This window comes from Sceloporus occidentalis, unplaced genomic scaffold (genome assembly GCF_023333645.1).
Source record: "Sceloporus occidentalis isolate IW3139 unplaced genomic scaffold, rSceOcc1.0.p SCAF_52, whole genome shotgun sequence".
NCBI lineage: Eukaryota > Metazoa > Chordata > Lepidosauria > Squamata > Phrynosomatidae > Sceloporus > Sceloporus occidentalis.
Window position 1 is genome coordinate 5,520,158 of NW_028317032.1, and position 24,193 is coordinate 5,544,350.

Sequence of the window (24,193 nt, forward strand, 5' to 3'; positions counted from 1 at the left end):
GAAGCACTGCGCGGGGAGAAAGCACATGGGGGGGGGGGGGGGGTCGTAGAAACTCCAATCCGTCCCCCGGGACATCAAAAGGAGCGCCGCTCAGTGTCAACCGATGCATCTGAAGCCTCCTTTAACAGGTCTGAATAATTTAACTACGACCATGTAAGGAATGTAAAAAAATATGGTTGGCGTTATGTGAGGGACGATTTTCTGAAACGATAACCTGGAAATAAACGTTTGAAGGTAACCCGATGTCCCTGTAGGCTTTATTCATACTTCCAAAGGCTAAAATGCCAATGGGTGGCCACCCCACAATGCCCTGCTCCGTGCCAACTTCCAACATAAACAATATACCGACTGAATTGATTCATCTGGTTATTTATTAGATCACAGGAGTGAAATGATTAGTTCTATATAAAAAAAAAAAGTAGCGTTAATTTACTAACCAGAAAGACAAAAATATATTCCCGAAAGACATTAAACCCATTAGCTGCAGGTGAGTGTTTAGTACATCGCCCTGCAATGCACCAACATAGAACAGGACGCCATGAATAAACCATTGATCATAGAAAGCCGGCAGGGTACAAAAGATCCTTAGAAGACTGTGGCGATCTCTAGTGTCCAACATGAATATCTACATCCGATTTGTAGGAAACTTCCTTTAAGGAAAAATAAATATACAAGGAATACACCAGCGTCCAAACAAAACGTTACGATTTCTTTTCGGTCGTAGCGGAAGGAGTGGCTGCAGGCAGCGCGTACGATAGCGGCCCCGGAGTCTCCAGCTCAGATTTCTGCAGACGCCGTCTGCTTGGCTCAAATCCCACGCAGAAAAAAGCAAGTTTCAATCGTTTTGTAGTAATGTTAACCGGTTATTCCGTAAAAAAGTGCACAAACGATACCGGAAATGCCCCCCTCCGGGCCGGTTCTCCTTCGACGTGTCCGATCTGTAATACACAGAGCATTATACTCTACATGCAGACGTTACTGTACATTCTTTCTCCAAAAAATATTTCTGTTGATTTCTAAACATCGGGTTTAGTTTATTTCTATACTTTTATATGAACAATAAAACGCGTACGCCGCCATATAAACGCTCGTTCCCTGGCGACCTCTGCGTGTTCTCTGCTCAGTGGAGCCGCCACCATGATAAAGGTTCAGACACAGCTGGAGTCGGGTCTGTATGAGGGTTTCTTCTACGTCAACTTCGGACATCCTCAACCTCTACGCAAGAAACCCATTATACTCATTCAGAAGCAAACCGTGAGTGATACTTACCCACCACTCCTGGTCCTCTTCTCCATCCACCACGATAATTTCGCCCTCATAAAATGTTAATTCATCCGGGTTGTCGGCTGAACAGTTGTATATCGCCTTCACCCTTTTTGGCTTTATTTTTGCCTGTGAGAGAGAAGAAATTGCTAGATGAACATTTACTCCATCTGCCAGAAAAGAAAAGGTGTATTTAAAGGGACTGTCACTGCTATAGAATAATGCGTACCGAAGTACCCTGTAAGTACTTAATATGCACGCTTCCAAAATGAGTCAAAATCAATGAAACACTTCCCTGTAGCCATACTGCAGATTTTTTTTATTCCTCCATGGTCCATAATTATTTGCCACTGATTGGCTGCTTAAGCTGTCAATTGGTAACAGTAAAGTACTTCCAATGGAGTCAATGGTGGGATGTTCCTAATAATAATTTGCGGCTTATGAAGCCAATCAGTTGTAGAGAAGTGCCTCATTAACACGTGGGCACTGGGGTCTAAACAGAGCGCCTGCATGCAGCGATCACTCAAACCAGCTCTGGATACAACTGGAGGCGAGTACATTACAAGCAGGGAGCTGAATGCATCTCCAGCAGGGTTAGAGGAAAGGGGCAAATGCATTGGTTATTGGGGTGGGGGGCGATTGGCAGAATCTCCCCCATGCATTTGCAAAGCAGACAACATGAAAACATACAGGCAGCATGTACCCGTCATATGATGACTGGAGTGCCCCTTTAATTAACAGTTTATTAACGAAGAGTACCTCAGTATAAAACATTACTTGTTGCTTACCTGTCACCGGTGTCATGATGGGCAGCACACGCAATACAAACAGCACACGCTATTTTTCTTATAAATCTGTACTCACCAGCTGTGATTTGCGAGGCATGGGTGCTGGCGCCTGCATGGGACCTCCTGCGCTGGGTTTAGGTGCCGTCAGGGAAGGTGGCGCGTCAGAAGACGGCTCTACTATGTAATTAAAGAACAAGTGTGAACACACAACAGAGACAATAATTCACATCTTCATCAGTCCCTAAGCCTACATTTGCTTTTTAATGTAAAGACGATCAAATGAGATTCATACATCCGAGCAAAATAATAAACGGTGATCCGTATAAGCTGTTTATTTATTTATTATCACTGTACATCTGTCCTTTCTAGTGCAATTTGGTGATGCATTATTTTAGTACTCTCCCCTATAGATGGGTGTTGTTAGAAAATCACACCTAGTAGCTGTAGACTGTATAGTGTGGATAGTAACACCGGGTTCTAGTAACCGATATGAACGTTAAGATCTAACCTGGAGGCTGCGGAGCTGCTGGAGGAACAGGCTGGCCTTTGCTTAAGACAGATGGTTTCTCCATTCTGTTGAGCGGAAACACAAACACCTTGATGAATAAACCAGCGCGTGATCTTGTTGCCCCCGTCTCATGTTTATCTCTCCAGTTGCAAAGCATTGATAACACCGTATATATTTGTATTTGCCGTGTACCCCAATTGGTTTTCGCATATCGCAGACATTCTAGCATTTCGTGAAGATGAAATGAAACCGTTGTCTAAACTTGCCATATGCTGGTTTCTAAACCCTATCCGTAACAAATTGGAAGGAATGGAAATAAGCATTTAATCCGGGACTAAATACTACAGAGTAGGACAGGGGTATCCGTCTGCCACGTGTAGCTGGAAACGCACACAATTCCTGTTAATACAATCAGTCACCCAACCCTTTATCGAGGGGTATATCAACAGAATATCATGTCTGGCGCTCTACTTGTCGAATAGTCCTGTCTTACGCGTGGGAGAAGTAACCTCAAGCAAACAGACTGGCCAAGCTATTAACGTTTATCCGTAACAGATCTGAAAGCGAAATATTAGAGAAAAGGTCAGACCTAATAAAAGGACGCCACCTGTTATTCTTCTACCCGTTCCCAAACAAATTATAAATATACAAATAATACCAAATGTCTTGAAAAACCTCTTTGTGTTCTAACGTATCTTTCTGTAAGATTCGCTTAATATAAAAAATATCCCAATATTAAATATAACCATTTGCCATGAAATTACATGAAAGTAACTATGGAAGCTGATTGGGTTTGTAGAACGTTCTACTGCTCAGAAAGCCAGCAGTACATGGTCCACTTATCGAAACCTTTACACGGTGTCTGGTGCGGGAAGATGAAGCAAAGGCCGCAGTGAGAGAATTACCCGGGCGCCGGCTTTTTCGGTGTCAGGCGGTTTGGCGGCTGAGGTGGGACCGGGGGGGGCACGGGCTTGCTCTGTGAGATGGGGGGCGCAGAGCTCTGTTTGGAGTGCTGGCTCAGGGCTTCCAGAACGCTCGCCGTCTTCCCAACTGGCACTGGGGGGGGATCTGAAATTACACAGAAATGCCATTTAAATATACAGTTGTTACTGTGTGTTCATTATCGACACGTATGCATACATTTTAATTATATATAAATAAATACATATATATATACACATCAGAACACTCAAATAGAGAGATTCTACATGCATGATGTGATGCTTTGGTTTCGAATGAGTCTTAAAATTTCATTTATTCTCCTTGCAGCATTCAATTTGCACTTGTAGTTCATTTTTACGTATATTTGGGGTCGAGCAGTGATTTTACCCCAATCACACAGAATTACAGACGGATGGTAAAGGAGAGTAAAGGAGCGACTCTCCGGGGGCTCCATTCTTCTATCGCAGAGAGCGCGGGACTATGTGTGTCCTGAACACGTATTAGAAGCAAAACAATAAAATGATACAAATATTCCACAAAGCACAAGCCCAAGTCATACAGAATCTCCCTCTTGCGTGGCGGGGGGGAATAAAGAGACACGTACTTGTGGCAGTGGAAGTTACGCGCATCGGTGGCACAGGGGGCTGAATAGCTGGCGGATCCGATGAGGACCTTTGTCTGTTGCCGCTTTCAAGTCCCACTGTGTTAGGTTTCCAGGCCTGGGTATTGGAAGATGTGTGTATACTACTGCCAAAAACAGTCGAATGGACTGGAGAGGACAGAGAGGACGGTGAAAAGCGGTCATTCTTCTAACAAACGCACTCGCTTAGCGTGAAATACAGAACGCTACAGCTTTCTCAAAATTGTTATTTTTATGCTAGGCTCTAAACGGTCAAGAAAATCTATTTGTCACCCAATTAATTTATTTACTAATAAACGTTACAACCAACAAAATTAAAACAGTCTCGAGATAAGACTTTTTTTTTTTTTTTGTAAAGTAAATGAGAATTTATTTCATAGCGTCTGTGGGACCATAATCTGTAAGCTTGACTACCCCGAGGAACACGTCTACCCTGGTTTTAGCACGTTACAGAAGACAGACGTCAGTAACTCCATATTAATGCCCATGGTTTTCCAATGAGACGTCCGAGACGTTGACACGGGGGTGATGGTCAGGCGTCCGCATACTTTTGGCCATATAGTGTATTTTTATGTGTACGGCTGGACTTTATTCCATGATATATATATATTAATATTGCATATTGAAAATGGAACATACGAATCAAACATAGAAAAGCCAAAAAAAGATATTTAGGTTTACTGAGTAAGGAGCTGAGCATCTTACACAAAGTGAAATTACTGGACAAATAGTGGATAAATAGGATTCTCAATGTCTGGGGCAGATCCGATTCCCAGGCTAGAGGACTACGGACCAAGGAAGTTATTTTCTGTTAACCTTCTAACAGCAAAGTGACCCCAAATCACAGAAATATATTTCAAAATGGCAACTAAGTAGTAAAGGATTGTAGCAGAAAGCCGGCATCCTTTTCCTCACCTTTGCCGATGTTCCTTGGAGGTAAAGGCGGTGCGTTGCTGGTTGCCGCTGCGTTCACCGTGATACTGCAGTTACTGAGCACGGCTCCGTAGGTCTCGTTCTGCAGCATACTTGGCAGGAACTTCTGCTTGTCCTTCGCAACATTGGCCACATCTCTGGCTAGACAGGCCATGCTGGGCTGAATCGGGTTTCCTAATTGGTAAAAGCTAAGAGGTCTGTCTCTGTCCTCCTTGCGATTCGGACTAGGCTGCTGCGTGATCAAAGATTGGTGAGAATAAACGCAAATTAACAGGAGACAGAAAATAAACTGCAACCGACAATACATTAGACCATTAGATACATTGCTCCTCAGGCTTGCTAAAAATTACTCACAAAGTACTTTAATATGCATTCTTCATTGTTGGGGTTGCACGGGACTCTGTGGTGCTCCCAACAACATTCAGATTGTTTCTATACATACTGACTAAAATGAGATTTTACAATGGTACCTGTGTCTTTTCATCCACGTCGTCATCGCTTTCATCCAGATCCATGTTGTGGAGCCTCCACTCATACTCAACGTGAACGTGGGAATTAAATCTGCCGGTCAGTGCCTGCATCAGCTGAAAAAATGCGCAGAACGACATGTAACGGTCTACAAAAGCTACGCGCGGAAACACACAATGAAGAATCTCAGAATCTATACAGAATACACAGAATATATATATATGGATGTGAACTATACTCGAGAGCTCTGATGGCCAGTGAACTAGCCAGGAAAGTGCCAAGTGATAAATAGTGCTTTAAAGCTGAAGATACAATTAAAGTACAATTATTACTTTATTAACGTTACAGAAAGTTGCATGTGTGTGTGTGTGTGTATATATATATATATATGTGTGTGTGTGTGCGCGTGTGTGCATTAAATTATATGACGCACCAGGTCTTCGCACTGCGTATGTTTCAGTCTCTTGGCTATATCCAGCGAAGTCTCTCCTGCTTCGTTGGCTGCAATCCATTAAGACAGAAAGGCTGTTAGTCGGCTGCAGGACGGGCAACACCGATTAACAATTTCCAGCAACACAAACGGAAACACAATAAACCCAATTTATTTGCATTGCCGGAAATCCAAGGCTGATAGATACCCCGACGAGCACCAGGAAAGAAGCGTGTGGCTGGCGGAGGGGGGGCAGGACCTACTGATACGAGTATAAATGAGATCCCCTTCTGATGTCACCATCACCAAAATATCGCACATTGATGAGACGTCATTCCGAGAAGACACCCGGCTGCGTCATCAGATATCAGCATTAAAGTATTCGTGATGACTCAGTCACAGACGATTATAGGAACTCTCCATCCCCATTCCATGTTTTGGACGCATTTTCCTCCATGCAAATCGATGCAGGATTTCTTTAGGAAATAAGACTTTAACCCCCCTCCCCCAGTTGTTCCGGCAGAAGGCAGGAGGTGTATTTAAGCGTGTTCCCTGAGATAAGCGTGACTAGCAGCAGCCAATGGCGTGTAAGTCTCTGTTAAATAAGAGCTGAACCCCCGGGAGCGTCGCATTCAGCACATACCGATTTCTATGGAGGCTTTGCCCCTGAGCAGGAGTTTAAGGCACTCGGCGTTGTCCGTTAGGCAGCAGTAGTGGAGCGCTGTGCTGCCTTTCACAGTCTGTTTGTCTAAATTCCCACTGAAAGACAAAAAACACACAGAATGAACAAAGTGATGCTCTGCCGCCGGTCTGGGGGCCGCTACCCGGCCCCTTTCTATAGTATGATGGACGGGCTAGTGTGCCAATGACATAGTGGTAAAGAAGTTAGGGGAGGATACATTGGGACCATATATTCGCATTAAAAAAATGAATAAATCTCACCTATTCTGTACCAGAAAATCCACTATGTGTAGAGAAGTGCGGTCAACGGATCGGACTGCGAGGTGGAGGGCCGTTTCTCCTTGTTCCTAGAAGAAGGAGAATATAAACACTCGAAATCCACATCGCACCCTTAAAAAGTAAAGCTCCCCTGCGCCGTTTTCAAGTACAGAACGGCAGATACCAGACATAGCTTTTGTTTAGCATTGATAAAAATAACTTATCTGAAGCAATAAAGTGCTCTTTAAAGCATTGCGTTATCCCTACTTGCTTTAGAACATCAAGCCGTACTTGGATATTTGTCTTGTTTTACTGTATAAAATGCATTTATTACGGCCGCTTCTGCTGGAAGGCCGCTCCACTTCTCTACCGTGCTAACACGTTGGCTGTAACAGTGGTACAGACAGACATCTACCAGTCAAAAAACATAGCTACTCGGACCATCCCAAGCACATACACATCACGCTACAATCACCACGCATGCTGAAGAAACCCTTGTCGAGTGGCGTGGGCTGTAGGTGTGTCGGTGTAACTGCTGTCGGTGTACTCACATGTCCGTTAGCCAGAGGAATGGTCTCGGTAAGATCCACACCATCCGCGTGCAGCTGTATCAGTGCAAATAAGTCTCTCATTTTCACCGCTTCACAGAGGCTGTGCAGCTTTGACGTGTTATCGACGTATTTTTTCCTCGCGTACTTCCTCTCGATGTATTTCGCCGTAATGTAGTCTTTCCTGGCATTCCTGAAACAGTGAGAGTAGATCACGGGCCGATCGATACGTAGGGGATGTTTAGGCGTCCCCCCCTCCCCCGTTTAACGAGCCGCTGTATACTTACATATCGCTGCTGTGAGATGGCTTCGTGGCTTCATCGACAGGCAGACAAAACTCCATAACCTCATTAAATCCGGAATTCCCGATGTTCTTGGCAAGCTGAAGGGGGCGACACAGAAAGAAGCGTTGCAGCCCAGAACGTACGAGGAAACTAACGTTTTTACGGCAAAACATTATTTTTTGATAGCAGATAGTGAGAAAAGATTATCCAGACGACTACTCAAGGAACCCACAGGGTGATTCACGATAACGTAAGTATATACCAAGAGCTCAGAAGTCCCCAAGACGTCCAGTGTGAGTGACTGTATTCTCGAGTAGTGCACACCCAGCTCCCGGTGAATCCCCGAGCACTCAATACATGTCAATATACCCAAGTTTGTGGAAAGCCAAGTGGGATCTATGGAAGAGATAAAATAAAGACTAGGTCAGGATTAATAGGCATTCTCAGACGGTTACTTAAATAATTGGTCTGCGGTGATAAAGATGTCTTTGTGGATGGTCAGATCAGGGAGTACGGGGCGATTAAACGATTATACGTATAAACACCAGGATTCCGAGACAAAACGCCAAGGTCAACTTCCAAGAACGGAGTCATCTCAAGGAACCTGCTGCTCGATGTAGCGCTAGAGCCACGTTTCTCCGGCCAATATCCGTATCGGCGCAGTGCGTTCTCCCGCCGGACCCCGGAATGGAATATACTCTCCAGGTATTAATGTTCTGCGCTCGGCATTAATATGAGAAATCCTATCAGGCCTCTCGGAAAGGCGAGGCTACCAGGAACGAGAGCTCTTGGATACAGACAGATGCTTTATCTAAGTCTGGATTGGGAGAAAGTTCTAAAGATCGTGGACAATGGAATTAAAGGGGAGCCCGGTCTTTGTTCTCGGCATGTTTTATAGAAGCGTATCATACAATGCTTAAACAAATTGAGAGAGCCTGAACCTGTGCTGCCAGAGAAATCAACAAGCAGATTTTTTGGGGGGTGAACGCAGCCCGGATGTCACTAAAGCCAGGGATCTGTGAAGCCGCCATGGTTTGTTTCACTGACTGGAAGAAAAAACATGGGTAGAGTTCTTTGGGCTTTTCACGGCACTATGAATATTTGGCCGAACACTCGTACAAGAATAAGAGAGAAACCGAACAAGTCCTGCTTTTTCTACATTGTGAGATGTTACGCAATGTTTTTCTACACAAACAAGTAATTCCAGTTCCGCAGAAAGGGTTAATTAAGCACTTGCGGAGCTCTGCTATAAAGCCAGGCGCGACATGGTTTGGTGGCGCTCAACAATAACACACAGAAAGACTTGCGACATGTAACTACGGTGACTTTCACCGGGAATGTCTTATAATACACAAGCTTCAATGCTACGGACATCGCGGGGAGTTCTCAGGTTTCACCCTACAGGGATTTATTCGCTTAATGATGCATAATGAAGGACCAGTCATTCTAGTTTATCCGGCAATAAAGCCTTAATGCTTAAATCAGTCCATGGTGACTTTTAATTAAATCTCACTGATTTATCTATACATTGTACATGACCGAGGGCGAGTCTACGGCTTTTTATACAGATATTCAGGGTCACATAGTCTGGAGCGACTCCTTCATATTCTGACCATCGCATACTTGAATACAGGTGACTTAGTTCACATTCTCAGCACCTCCTGACAAGTCATAGGCTTCATCAGGACTGTTACTGGAACATTTTGGTTGCCACAATGAAAAAGTAAACGCAGTAGAATCTCTACGGTGAACTATTAAAGAGCCAATACTCAAAGAATCTCAGGGTTTGCTCATTTAGAGGGTCCCTAGAGAAACCCTCCTTAAAACACATATCAGGCATCTGCTTTATACCTGCAGACGGGTAGAGAGGGTATCGCAGACGGGTAGAGAGGGTATCGCAGACGGGTAGAGAGCCTATCGCAGACGGGTAGAGAGCCTATCGCAGACGGGTAGAGAGCCTATCGCAGACGGGTAGAGAGCCTATCGCAGACGGGTAGAGAGCCTATCGCAGACGGGTAGAGAGCCTATCGCAGACGGGTAGAGAGCCTATCGCAGACGGGTAGAGAGCCTATCGCAGACGGGTAGAGAGCCTATCGCAGACGGGTAGAGAGCCTATCGCAGACGGGTAGAGAGCCTATCGCAGACGGGTAGAGAGCCTATCGCAGACGGGTAGAGAGCCTATCGCAGACGGGTAGAGAGCCTATCGCAGACGGGTAGAGAGCCTATCGCAGACGGGTAGAGAGCCTATCGCAGACGGGTAGAGAGCCTATCGCAGACGGGTAGAGAGCCTATCGCAGACGGGTAGAGAGCCTATCGCAGACGGGTAGAGAGCCTATCGCAGACGGGTAGAGAGCCTATCGCAGACGGGTAGAGAGCCTATCGCAGACGGGTAGAGAGCCTATCGCAGACGGGTAGAGAGGGTACCTGGAGCTCCGCAGTCGCAGCACACGTCGTTCCCCGGCATTCTCTGGATATCCGATATGATTTCCTTGGTGAGTTCTTGCACGATGTTGTTCTCGCCTGTGTTGTGGTCTCCTTTGAACGCATTGTTCAGGGCTTCTTCTTTGCTGTTCTGGAGCACCGACATCCATCTAAACGCAGAGAGAATTATCACAAGGCTTCTTTCAGATAACTAGCTGTATGAGGCGGTAATCACAAGATACCCTCCAGAAACAAACGGGATTTCACCCCAGGTGCAAACATGTCTGCTCTGACATGCCTGCTAGTGATGGGAGCAACACAATACGGGTCTGGTAGCGGACCCACAAGAGGCAGAATTAACCGCTATGGCGGGTGTAATAAAACACGCCGCGGAGGACGCTCAGATCTCTCCCTGCCCTCCTTCGATAGTCTACCAAAGATGAACTGAGACCCCACATGCGACTGACTCGATACACCTACAGCCCCCGTCTATAAACCCAAAGCCCCGAACCCAGCAGCGCAGGCAAACCTCCGTACTGTATCCTCATTCCCAAGCCTGCAACAGACACTGAAGATACGGATTCCACCCATTCCACCCCAAAAAAGGATTATAAGATAAGCAAACAATAAGACGCCAACTAACATCACACAGCTTCTTACAAATAAGGGTTTTATTGACCTTTATGGGTCACCTATTAGCACTGAAATGATTGTGCTGTAAGCTGCAGTTTCCATGGTAACCTCTAGGCGGAGAAAAGAGCAAAAAAAACCAAAAACCTAAAGCCCTCTTTACAAAAACCAGCAGCAGATGAGCTGGATATGAACGGCCGCACACAGCGCAAGCATAAAACGCACCGGCTGGCCTCTCATATCCAGCCGCCGGCCTTAAAGTGCCGGGACCGCCTCATCATGCTCCGGTGCCCCCCGCGGCTCACACAGCGTTATCAGAAGTCTGTGTTATAACCGCGGCTTCTGCATAGAAAACACTTCTTCTCCACCAATAGTCTGATGGTAAACGTTACTAAACCTTCAATTCATCAGCTTGATTCCAAATGATAAAAACTCATAACAAGGCTTGAAAATAACAAATCATTTAAAAAGCAGACGGCTCGGCTGCAGACTCACATTTGGCATTCCTGCTCGTCCTCCGCCTGGAAGTGATACGTCCGATCATCTGTAGCAAAACACAAGCATCGAGCAGCAGAAATATTTCAGAACGTTGCGGACCGCGTGCCAAAGCGATCGCCCCGCGTGCCCACAGTATACCTCCATCTTTATGCGCAGTTCGCACAATCTGTAGCTACGCGTAAAGCCAAAGTCTAAAGGAAGCCCACCCAAAAACCTGAAGTAATGACTAAAAAGGAGAATTTGCCATGGACCCCCAAAAATGAGTTAACAGGGGGTTCAGAAGCTTTATTAAACTTGTTAAAAGCTCCTCAGAATGAAGTGGGCGAGGAAGCACATTTTGCAGGTTGAGAGATACCGGTGAACGGGTATAAGAATAAGAAAGCCGATTTATATTATAAACGTGTACGTCTATCGCACTGGCTGTATCACCAGCAAACATACAGAATGTATTACTATGTAAAGCTCGATTTACAGTAAGAGCGTTGTGTGCACATGCGCAGCCCCACAATAGACTTGGCAGCATCCTACAATGCGGTGAATTCCGGAGACATAACGAGCGCATCGTGGAGCCACAGACACCACTTGCTAGAAAATCCGAAGCGTAAACGTAGGTATACTTGGGTTATGAATTCGTCTAGTGCAACACAGCAATGCTGATGCCCCTTGGTTTTGTATAAAATGACATTAACCCTTCGCGTTCTATGTAATGAGAACCCCTACCAGCTTCCGGGGCCACAATAGAAACCGGGTGCCCCAATCCTGTCTACTCCTAGGGAGCCCTATAACATAACAATGACGTCTTCAGGCAGACTTACGAGAGATGAGATCGAAATTCTTTTTCTCCTCCGGGTTGGTTTTCACTTGGCAGGTCAGCAGGTTCAGCTTTGCGGGAGGGATATTGGCCTAAAACCAAAAGATGATACACGGTCATAAACGGATCTGTGTGACTTGTTAGTGTTATTTCTTGTGCAGGAGACAATGTGGTTGCCACAGGCTTATTACCTAGGGCAGCGGATCCAGGAAGGCAGCGGCCCCCTGGGTCACTTCACTAGTGGCCAGTCACCCTAATAGGACATCAGCCTCTCAATGGGCTGGTTGGGAGGGGAAAAAACCTCCCTTGAAGCTGCTCTAGATGTATAATGGAGTCCATAGACCTCCATTGTATTGTTTCCATACATATGATGTCTTAGCCCAGGACTCCAAACGAAGAAGCCTCGCAGCAGACCATCGGGGAGAGTTGGGGGCTGCCCTGGATCCCCCCTAGACCAGTGACCCCCCCCCAAATACAGCACTGGGTATATATATATGTGTGAAATAAACTGATAAACATACCAATAATCTTTATCTTGAGGCTGGGACTTAGCAGAACATACTTACTGTGCCATGGGATATGGTGAGGTATCCGTTCTTAACCGAGCATTTCCTCTTCTGCCAAACTTTTCTTAATCTAGGAAAGAATTTCTCTGTTTTAATACCGCTAAATTACAACGCACCAGGACGTCAATAGACAAGTGTCGGCGGCAGCGAGTTACCCGTCGCTCTTCTTGTAGAGGAAGCCGTTTCTCTCCGTGCCGTGCTCCTTGTTCCCTTGCGGTTGGTGTAAGCTGTAGGCCGTGCTCTGGCGGATCTGAGAATCCTGGTAAATAAAAACGTGGAGAACAGACGATTCCTTTTATTACGACACGTTCTCGTTGGCCCACCGTAGCCCGTACAGTAATGGACACTGCAGGTAAACGGTCTGGGGCATGTACAGCGCTACAGGATTTGAAGGCGCTATATAAAACAATAAATAAAAAATAATAATATGTCCTCTAATGACGCCTCAAGTAGGGGTGAAAGCCTCATATTTCATTCAATTGCCCTCCCTTGCAAATAAAAGCAAGCCAGCTGGAAAAGGGGATACGGAGAGGAAGGTCGACACGTGAAACCCATACATGATAAAATACCAGGAGAATGATATAGAAATGTAACACGTAAAGGTGCTGTTCCACTTACTCTACTGAATTTTCACATTCAATACCTAGATGTGTATTAGAAACGTCATCCCTGGTGCCCACATTTTTTGGGGGAAATTTTGCCTCATTCATAATTTTTCAGGGAATGTTTAATTATCATCAGATTCAATAGCAGACGCTGAAAGGCGGGGGCCGTAAAAATAAAAAAATAACTCAAATCCCTCTGGGTTATTTTTGTGTGATTAAAAAATAAAAAATAAATGAGAGATCTGCCAAGGTTTACTTGCGTAACATGCCAGAGAAAGCAATTATAATAAATGCATCAAAAATCCAGAACAAAGCAAAAAAACAAATGCAACCAATTTTCCATTTCCTTGATAATTCCTCCATAAGCACACAGCAAAGTAATACCCAGGGCTCCCATAACTCCCATCGCCATCAGCCGTCACTATTTTTTAACGGACACGCTGGCCAGTTACGGCAGTACGAATGTCCCTTAAATAATACGCACGATCATCAGTTTTAACCAAGTCCCTGCGGGAGAGAAAGAGTTTGCGTTGATTCCGTATCGATCTCTCTGCGGTAACCGGATGATGCTTTTAGGGTACAGCTCAGCAGATTGCGGATATATATATATATATATATATATATATATATATATATATATATATAAGAACGCTCCTAAGTTAAATCTGTAATAAAAAGAGCGAATCAATGCCCTAATTAAATGAAGTGCTTTGGTAATGCGCGTTTTAAACCTGCGCAAAGTGCACTGCTGATAATTCATTCCACGGCAGTGAATACGGAATACAGCGGGATCTTCGTGTGTGTAAACGCCTAGCGTGCGGGGAAGATGTTTCAAGAGCGCACGGCCACAGATCCATTTCAGGCTCAAAGTAGATGCCAGGGTCAGTAAGCCGTCAATCATCCTTTTATCAGCCAGGCGGCTTTACAATCCAAACCTAATCAACATTGGGAATCAATGTGTTAAAGATCTGAGCGTGTCCAACCACACAGCAGAGCTTTCCATGTCCCAGCGCCATGTTACGTATGGCACGTGGTTCATCTCTCTATAATAAGACAAACCCGACCTGTATTTAGGACAATTGGATGTCAGTTTTCAGCTGAAAAGGCTTTATTATCTAGCAACTTTTATTGGATCACCAAAAGGAAGACCTCAGCGTATGGTTTGTAGGACTGAGATTCTTTTGGGTTAGCATTAGAAACATCATTCCTGTACTGCTGGACGTCCGAACCCTTCCTGGAAATAGGTCTTTAAATCACGTACAATTTTGCCTCATTCCTATTTTTTTTTTTGTAATTTCATGTGACCCAAAAGTAGGCATAGGCTGTTACCATAGAAACAGAACAGTGTTCTTAAATATTTACTGTTCATCCTCAATTAAACCTACAGAGGAAAAAATGAAATCCCAGCTCTTCTTATGATTTGCTGCTTCGCATACGAGACGCTAGAGCTATTACTGATCGAGCCAAGTGGAACAGAACCTTTACAATGTGATAAACACATAAAGCACTAAACGTTACACCAAATTCTCTATTTTAAAATTGTACATTTCTGATTACTTTTGAAAGATGCTTTAGAATCGTTTACATTGAGAAATCATAGATACGGAATGCAATAAACTCTTCGAAGACTACGAGGACTTCCCTGTGTTGTGCAAAGGACTGCGTGCAGCGTTCTCGGCCGGTAAATGTTCTGTGACACGGCTGATGGCACATCCGGTATTTTGGAAATCATGAATGTGTCGGCGCAGGTTGTTCATACCGCCCCAGTCTATGGTCTAAGAGATCGTTCTAACAAGGCGATCTTTGCTTCCAGGAAAGCAGCGGCTTCTTGCCTCCGTTGCCTCCCTGATGAGTTCCGTCTCCTCTTGACTTCCATCCTTGCATTTCTGGTTTCTCTAGGGTTTTGCTCACAGCTGTTTGGCTTTGTTGAAAAGTCTCGGTGTAATACAATCTTTAAACTGCCACCGGCGGCTGCTGCTTTAATCCCCTGTGGTTACTGCCACCAGCGCTTTTGTTTAACCCGCTCCATGCCAAATGGCTCACCAAAGCATAAACGTGGGACATCTGCCATTACCGCCTCCCCACCTGCTACAAACTAACTGGCAAGGGCACATCTTCTCTACCCCAACGCCTCCGCATGGCCACAGAAAGCAAAGATCTATATATTTAATATCCACTAGCCCAGGGCCTGCTATTGGCATTCTGTATATTTGGCTGCCTAGTGATAAGGCATGGTTATGAACGCATTCAGGAAGGGGACATCGTCGACAACAAGGTAGGGAGTGATGAAAGGGGAACGCGCTCAGCCATGCCATTACAGATTTAGTCTTCTCCTTCCACGGCCAACTGCTACTCATTCCTGTTTATTCCCACCGTGTTGGTATCAAAACCAAAATATCTGCATTGCAGTTACGTTGTAACACTTTTTATTGGACTAATATGTTATTTTAGGACAGGTTTGTGAGAGGTTTTGATAAAGAGAGGTAAATACCTTCTCAACAGCTTGTCCTAAAAATGATATGTCAGTCCAAGGAAAATGTATCACTACGTACCAGGCCCGGGCTGGGACAAAAAATAGGCCCGGGCATTTAAGCCCGAGCAGCCCATATTTATTTATTATTAAAGCCCACCCTTCATGTACCATCTTTGTATTTACTCACTCATTCGCACAAATCATTAACACATTCATTAATGCAGTCTCACAAATTATTCAAGCAATTCATCCACACATGAATTCATTAATTGTCATACGCATTCACACAATTCATCCACACATTTATTCATTCATTCATATACGCATTCACACTATCCCCTCTGCCCATCTTATCTGCCCCTTCTCACTATGTTCCCCCTCTCACTATCTATCCCCTCTCCCCATTTCTCACTATCTAACCCCCCTCTGCCCCTTCTCACTGCACCCCCCTCCCTCACCCTACTTACCTTGTTTGCTGGAGCAAACAGCAACTGCGGCCGGGCCCGCGGCAGGACCGGACTGACTGGGCGCAGGGCATAAGGGGCACCTGCCCCTTAAGCCCGCCCCAACTGCGACCGGGTCCGCCACTCTAAGGGGCCGGGAAGCCCCCACCAGGGCCGGCCTTAGGGGTCTGCGGCCGCACAGGGCTTACATTAAAACATTGGGGGTTTTTTTTAACTTTATTTAACATCCTCCATGTTAAATAAAGTTAACAAAAACTTTATTTAAAATGGAGGATGTTAAATAAAGTTAAAAAAAAAAACAAAAAACCCGATGTTTTAATTTAAACCCTGTGCTGGTCCTGGTGGGGGCTTCCCGACCCCTTAGAGTGGCGGACCCGGTCGCAGTTGCGGCGGGCTTAAGGGGCAGGTGCCCCTTATGCCCTGCATTAATGCGGCCGTAGAGGTCAGGACCGAACTGACTGGGCCTATTTTAAGGTAGGGGCCTGGAGCAGCAGCTCTATCAGCCCCTAAGTCAATCCAGCCCGGCCCACCGGGCAAACCCGATGGCCAGTCCGGGCCTGCTACGTACTGAAAATTGGGAAGAAGTTCTTTGAGTTGTAAATATAAACACCAGAAGAAGAGACCTCTGAGGCCTCCAAAAACTTTACTATACATTTTTCTAAGCTAAAAAAAAAAGGTCTCAGATTTGGAAAAGGACTCTCTTGGGCTAATAGGGCTATATCCATTTTTCTTATTAAATCCAAAACAGCGCGAGGTTCCCAGCAGGCATTCCATTCACACGCTTCCATGCACGCTTTGGAGCAGGTCAGCGGCTGCCGTCACGGGAGGTTTGTGGCAATGAGTCTGATTTTATCACCGTCCACATCAGCAAACAGAACGAGCTTTCCTTTTGTATAGTTTGGCGCTTAGGGCTTTCTTACCAATATAACCCCCATCCAAACCTGAATATCCCCCAAGATATGCCCCAAAATAAGAGATTTAAACATATGGAGCGGTTCCCATCTTTTGCAGGAGTTGTCTTCCCTTGATGGTTGATATTTACGACACTTCCATCTTTCTTAACTTAATACAATTGTGTCATAATACACCGCGAATTGGGCTCACGCCTGGATTTTGTGTCCATGAAGCACAACGGGGAAGCAACGCTAGTCGTTGTACAAGCACACAGAGTGACAACATTTCCCGGTGTTAGAAAAACAATGGTTACCCTCAAGACTAAAGGCTCACCACGTGAATGTTCTTCCTGGGCAAAAACGCAAGCTAGGAGCCCACGCGTAAAATGTGTTATGGTTTTGGTGTCACTTCTAGACATAGGGTTAATTACAAACGTGACTAATGAAGAGCGAGGACACTGGAAATACTGCATACATTGTATGGTACGGTTCAAGAACAGACATGCACACAACAGGAATGATCATGGAAAGCATGTTCTACAACAAATCAGTAACTGAATAGAACACTTACTCTTCTAGACTTCGGTCACAAAAGGTACGAGCGTTTCAAGGGGGGAAAAAAAGAGACAACAGAAAACACATTCTTGAGTTACGGCACGGTTAATCTCTCAGCACATCAGTCTGCATCATGATCGCGACTCAACATTTATAATCTTTATAAGAAACATATCGGTGTGTCGGGTATTGGCAGCGCTGGTATCTGTATGTGTGCTACATCCGCTCTGGATAGTAATAAGGGGTTTTCATGTGTGGCGTTTATATGTGCAGTCTGATTTCTGGTTACACTTTACTCTGATTGTCTTTGTGTTTTTATTGTACTATGAACAGGCTTCATATTCTTTAACGGAGCTTCACAGACTGACTCCTGGATGCCATATTCACAATAAACGGCCAAGGATGCCTGAGTTTTCAATGCATGCTTTGTCTCTTGGAAAGAAAGGCAAGCTAGTCTAGTGTTTCCCTGATCCCTAATGTCACCTACTTTCCATCAATGTGCCAGAGCGTTACACCGGGACACGGCGAGGAAAGAGTGGAAGGGTGAATTTGTGTTCTAAATGCATGTGTGAAATGCCTTGGTTTGGAACCTGCAGCGTTTCACGATCTTCTCCTGTAACAGATGCCCCTAGGGCAGCAGAACGCAGGTCTTTCATTTAAACCCACCTTCTAAATCCCGACTGGCCTTTAAGTACAATAGGAATATAATAACAGCTGCAGACCAGAGCTGGCATTTTGAAGGTAATCTATCAAAGCATTGTGTTTTCAGAGCATTGGAACTTAGCTGCATCGTAACATAATTACATATATGTTTGAGACAGTCCCTGTAATTAACCACAGAAATATAAACGTACAGACATTGGTCTCGTTATACTAATTTAGCTCATGTGAATATATGTAAAACATTCCTTGATTTTCTGGTTCAGTTACGCTCCCCTACTGCATCTCTTCCCGAGTTTTGTCTAAAGGCTGTCTTCTGCCCTGTCTGGTGTCTGTAGATGAGTGTGTAATAATGCTTCTACTACCCCCTAATTTTAAGTGGAAGGGTTTTCCATCACCTTTACCCACCTTTGGTTATTGGTATGCTCCCCTAATGGCTCTGTATTAGACGCTGGCTAGTGATATATCATTGAACAATACATTCTGGGTAAACCCCAATATCTCACTAGCCCAATATTAAGGCAAACAGGCACAGTCACGGGGTATAAACAACAAATGCTGGATGGGCTGCCGAGCCTTTTTTTTTTATTGCAGGGAGCATGTCATCTAATAACCTGGGGGGGGGGGGTCGGGCGGTTGTGCAATAAAAAATGGCAGCTTCTGGTCCCAGTCCTGCTATTTAACGAATGCAGATCCGAGACCCAGAAAGCGATTAATGTGCCTACGGAGATCCGGAAAGCATGGAGCGCTGCGGGAGGTACTAAATGCCATGGCTGACATTCTCAAAGGCCATCAACAGCAACGGGTGGATTATTTATGTGACCGGCTCACCTCCTTTTGCTCCACTTGCAGGGCAGTTTTTAGGATATCCCTAAGCTGGCTCAGCTGTTTTCTTTCTTCGTCTTGGACCTGTTTGATCTGTAAAGAAATATTTATATATTAATGCATTAAATGCGTGCTTCTCCAGCCTTTCTGCGTTATCTTGGACTTCCACGTGCCGATCAGGTACCCAGAACTGAATATATCCAGGCAGACTAAGCCTGTGTCCTTCGGTAGTAGTGCTTAACAAGCTTCACCCAGCTGCCTGGATCACATCGCGTAGGATCGCAAGAGCCGGAAAAAGCGCATAATATGCATAATATCGGCCTTCACAAGCGAGACCCCATTAATTCCAAGTGATTTCAGGCTGTGGCTTGGCATGGCCATCCCTTGGTCTGCGCTGCCAACACGAATCTACAACAAGGCTGTCATTAGAAAAATAATGTCCTCTCCCTGATCTTCTAAAAACAGAAAGAAATACGGACTCATTTATGAGCCTTTCTGGCCTATTCCAACTTCACTTCAAGACATTTCAGCCAAATCTGTGGATTTTGTCAATTCCGAGAAACAGTGGGGTCTGCTGTAACCCCTAAAGTGGGGGGTGAATGAGTTACTATTATTATTTATTGTTTTATATGGCACCATCATATTCCGCAGCGGTGTACGATGGAGCCGAGCGCTAGCAGCAGCAGCAAACCCAAACTTCTGCTATTGTCAGCACATCACTAGACTGTACTGAAGAACCGTACGGGGGGAAAAAAAGGAAAAATAAGAAATAAAAGTTATGAAAAAGCTACACGGTCATGTAATGTGGTTTTCGCAGCTGGTCGGACATGATTCACTACAGATGTTATCTAAAGAGCCATTTTTACCACAAAAGTTAAAGAAAATGCTTTAACCCTTTAGTAATCATATTTTCCCTTTGACCAGGGACATTTCGGGAAAAGCCACATTTAAAAAAAATATTAGAAACATACAATTTGATGGCAGATAAGAACCATTCGACTCGTCTTGTCGGCCTCCTGATGTAAGGGATCCAGACCTTAATCAGTCAGGACAGCCATATCCCTGTCCCATCGCTCTATCGCATCTACCACCCCTACTGCTGCCCCGTGTGACGTGCGCCCAGTCAAAGGGGCATCTGCTCCCCCGAATGCAGCTCTCACTGTATATACAGTAACGTTATGACACATATCACTACAAACAAAATGCACAGGCAGATTTACCACAATCATCATTTACTGAATAATGTGTCGCTCCGGGTGCCCTGCATTCCGGAATCACAAACATTCTGCAGTTAGTGGAAGGCTGTACGCTGACAACGTTACAGAACATAATCTCATCAATATATATATATGCAGAAGGCATGGACCATTCCATTACATCTGACTGTTACTGGACCGTTCCATTACATCTGACTGTTACTGGACCGTTCCATTACATCTGACTGTTACTGGACCATTCCATTACATCTGACTGTTACTGGACCGTTCCATTACATCTGACTGTTACTGGACCGTTCCATTACATCTGACTGTTACTGGACCGTTCCATTACATCTGACTGTTACTGGACCGTTCCATTACATCTGACTGTTACTGGACCGTTCCATTACATCTGACTGTTACTGGACCGTTCCATTACATCTGACTGTTACTGGACCATTCCATTACATCTGATTGTTACTGGACCACTCCATTGGTTGCTCTGGGGAAAATATCACTTTCCAACCCACATTGCCTTTTTATCCAGAACCCCATTTCAAATGTGAAGATGGATAATATCTCTCCAATCCCATCTAGTCTACACTTCAACCTGTAGTAAATCCTTAAACCTTCTTCTTTTAATGTGTTTAAGACAGGCGCTCATAAGAGTATACTTTACTTCACTGAACTATGATCGTAGATTAAAAAATACAAGCAGGTCTCTCTGCCAGAATCCCGACCTTAACTAATGCATGTTCCGTGAGCGATGCTATATGTACTGCTGGTAACACGCTGAGCATTATCGTGGACCGCTGGCGACAGGCTTTCCTTGTCCCTTCCACATGGACATGGTCTTTTTTTTTAAATGCTAATAACTACTCAAGGCAGCTCAGTACTCACTTATATTAAAAATGAAACGCAAACTCACCGTGTGGAGATCTGTCGAAAGTTTTTCAATGGACGGTTTCAGGCTTTCAACAGCTTTGAGTCCATCTTGGAAAAAGCTACATCAAAAGAGCAGAAACGTTATAGTGAAACCAGCTAAGAAACAGCTCACCGTTACCTGCGATACAGAAATATACCCAGAACTGGGTCGTCGGAGCTGCTATAATAGCGTCAGGGAGGATCTGTGGCCAGGGATGGACAAACCCCAACCCAGTCAGTAGTATGTTTTGGAGCCACGGCTCAATAACATCAAGTGATTTTTAAAAGAGATCCATGAACCCAGAAAGCTGTGTATTTGGTTAATGCTGCCTCATCCTGGGGTGATGACAGTAGTTTTCACATCTACACCCAGTAGCAGTGTGAGTGTGTATGTGTGTGTGTATGTGTGTGTGCATTGTGGGGATAGTTTAAACCAGAATTCCTTATAAAACTCCCTCCCGTACCCATCATGGATTCCGCCAAGGAGCTGGTATGGATACCACCAACCATCCATCCACTCCATCCATGGAGTTATCGCCTCGGGCGCAGTAGGTTATGTATGAAGCACAGCATGCACAAGGGCTTCGGTGATGATTATACTGTATACCGATTAACCGCACTACGCATGCCGTTTTTTTTTTTTAGCTATGCTACGGTGATTTTGATTCTTGAAAGTCCATCGTTGGATTAGGTTTGTGGCTTCACGTGGGGATTCTTGCCCTTGAATTTTGTTTCGCCCGCTGGAAGTTATTTTCCGGGCTGGACATCCCGCAGCGAGTTATTCATTCTTATTTGTATTTCTAGATACGTTAGTTGATCACCATTACAAGATCAGCACCGTTGGATAAGCCACGCCAATCACTTATTAAGCCGATCACCCTCTTTTGAAACGACATGCTGCAACTTGTATTATGTACGACATATCATCAGAATGGATTTAATTGCATTTGTTGGTTTCCAGAATAAATAATAATTATGACCCACCTTATTATTCTGTTTAGAAGGGTGTATACAAAGTAATGGCATTTAAAGGGCCCGGAGCCATGTAATGCAAAATTACATGTTATAGAAGGGCTATTGGGGACAGATCCCTGAAATAAATGGTCCTATCTGCCTCTTTAAGTGCCCACGGAGCCCAATACACAGCTATTGGTTTGCTGAGCTAATGCTAGAAGTTAAACGTTAGTAGTTAAAGAGTTAAACACACACCCCAAGGCTATTTATGCAGAACTGAACTCACAATATATAGCTGAACCATGCTATAAAAAAGTCCTCGGTGATCCTAATGCATAAAAACACGTTCCAAAAAAAAAAACCCCACTTAGCAAATGAGTTTTCTTTACGTATTGCTTTGGCAGCAGCGAGCTCCACGTCTGCGACGCGGTAATCCCATTACCGGATCCATTTACACAATTAGATTTTCAGTTCAGGGATGCGGAAACAGAATTGAATTTGTTAAAAGGAAGCAATCGTTGCAGCGGGGAGAAAACAAAACACTTTAAAAGCCGTGCAAAGGATCTGATGCATCTATCAGGGTTACGTCTAAATCAATGTAAGACGGGGCATATTCACTAAATGTTATGCAAAGTGAAAAAAAAAGTGGGGGTAGAGGCCAGTCATAAACCCATATTTGCTGTTAGGAGAAGCTATGGATGCGAGAGAGGAGACGGCTCAGAGTGCAATAGGGGGGTCAAAGGAGAGAGAACCTCATTGCAACATCCCTATAAGTATTTGTGTGTTACTTGTTTTAAACCATAACCTAATACCCCAGGGGACCGTAAGGGTAGGGCGGCTGCCTTGGGCCCAGTCTCACCTGCAGCTTCGGTCCCTCAGTAGCTGTCTAGGCCTGGAGGTGGAGGTCATTAACGGGAGATAAGGTTCTGTGAAGCCGCCGGCACCCACCTCCAGTGCTACACCACCGGGGATGGAGGAGATTGTGGAGCCCCCCGGGCCCAGGGCCTAACGTTATGAAAAGAGCCAACCTGCTCGATATTCACAGACGCAACAACGGTCACCATGACGCCAACTATTTTAGAATCCGTTGGGGAGAAACATAAGCCACGGCCTTTATCGGCTGTGTTCCGGTTAGAATTCTGCCATTAAACAAGTCATAACTTGCACTTCTAACCGGGAGAATGCACCATCGGAGCAGACATACTAAATTATTCCTCCTCATTAAGTGAATTGTGCCTGTTTGGGGAGGAAAGGTTCTAGCAGCCTTTTTATGCATGGGGTGAGACTGTTCAGGCCAGCTTTGACAGAGATCCACGCTTTCAAAGGGTTAAAATAATTGCTTATTATTAAATAAAATGCCATCAAAGCAAACAAACAAAAATTGATGGGGCCAAAAAAAAAGAAATAGTTAAAATGAATTTAATTGCTTAAGTACTTAGAAGAAGCTTCCATTTAATCTTTTAAACGTGGAACCTAGTGCCTGAGTATTAAACATCCCTCGATGCCTTTATTAGCGGCATGCTGCACATTATAAACATCTGGACTCGTGCCTTGATATTTCCGAGCGGTTTCTGCTGATCCGTCCCGTTATATCCGTACGCCGAGATGTCCCGGCCAGCCATCGCCAGCTGCACCTGCTCTTAAATACATTTTTATTATGTTGTTTTGCCATCAGGACCCGGTGTAGTAAATCTCAGGGATCATTTTAAGCCTAGTACCAACCCTGGGTATTTAATTACATGGGATCTGCAGTAATACCCTTAAGCCAGACTCCTCTGTCACCGTTCCCGGCTCAATGTGTGACCTGCCTTATTAGACGGAGCAATTACCAGGTACAGTTATGGGCTTTCATGTCTGCCGTGTACGTGTTCGGAGCATCGCGTAATTAAAACGCAGGTGGCTTGGACCGCTGTATTCATTCTTCTGCGCAGAACACACATGAACTCCCTATAACCCCAGACTGGGGCAGGCG

At 44.8% G+C, this 24,193-nt stretch overlaps 1 protein-coding gene across 1 annotated transcript in view; it reads right to left on the reverse strand.

The window, feature by feature from the left end:
* Positions 1 to 863: 863 nt before the first annotated feature.
* LOC149288373 (arf-GAP with SH3 domain, ANK repeat and PH domain-containing protein 2-like) overlaps positions 864 to 24,193 on the reverse strand; it is a 71,357-nt gene continuing 48,027 nt past the window's right edge. Inside the window, exons 8-28 of the mRNA XM_089491893.1 lie at positions 21,272 to 21,347; positions 19,151 to 19,237; positions 12,825 to 12,928; positions 12,670 to 12,739; positions 12,108 to 12,195; positions 11,290 to 11,338; positions 10,168 to 10,334; positions 8,006 to 8,139; positions 7,747 to 7,841; positions 7,463 to 7,652; positions 6,915 to 7,000; positions 6,616 to 6,731; positions 5,976 to 6,043; positions 5,545 to 5,658; positions 5,057 to 5,306; positions 4,106 to 4,270; positions 3,465 to 3,627; positions 2,560 to 2,624; positions 2,128 to 2,228; positions 1,270 to 1,392; positions 864 to 938 (exon numbers count right to left, since the gene is read on the reverse strand). Of these exons, the coding sequence (XP_089348019.1) occupies positions 864 to 938; positions 1,270 to 1,392; positions 2,128 to 2,228; positions 2,560 to 2,624; positions 3,465 to 3,627; positions 4,106 to 4,270; positions 5,057 to 5,306; positions 5,545 to 5,658; positions 5,976 to 6,043; positions 6,616 to 6,731; positions 6,915 to 7,000; positions 7,463 to 7,652; positions 7,747 to 7,841; positions 8,006 to 8,139; positions 10,168 to 10,334; positions 11,290 to 11,338; positions 12,108 to 12,195; positions 12,670 to 12,739; positions 12,825 to 12,928; positions 19,151 to 19,237; positions 21,272 to 21,347 (2,386 nt within the window). The remainder of the gene's footprint in view (positions 939 to 1,269; positions 1,393 to 2,127; positions 2,229 to 2,559; positions 2,625 to 3,464; positions 3,628 to 4,105; positions 4,271 to 5,056; positions 5,307 to 5,544; positions 5,659 to 5,975; positions 6,044 to 6,615; positions 6,732 to 6,914; positions 7,001 to 7,462; positions 7,653 to 7,746; positions 7,842 to 8,005; positions 8,140 to 10,167; positions 10,335 to 11,289; positions 11,339 to 12,107; positions 12,196 to 12,669; positions 12,740 to 12,824; positions 12,929 to 19,150; positions 19,238 to 21,271; positions 21,348 to 24,193) is intronic.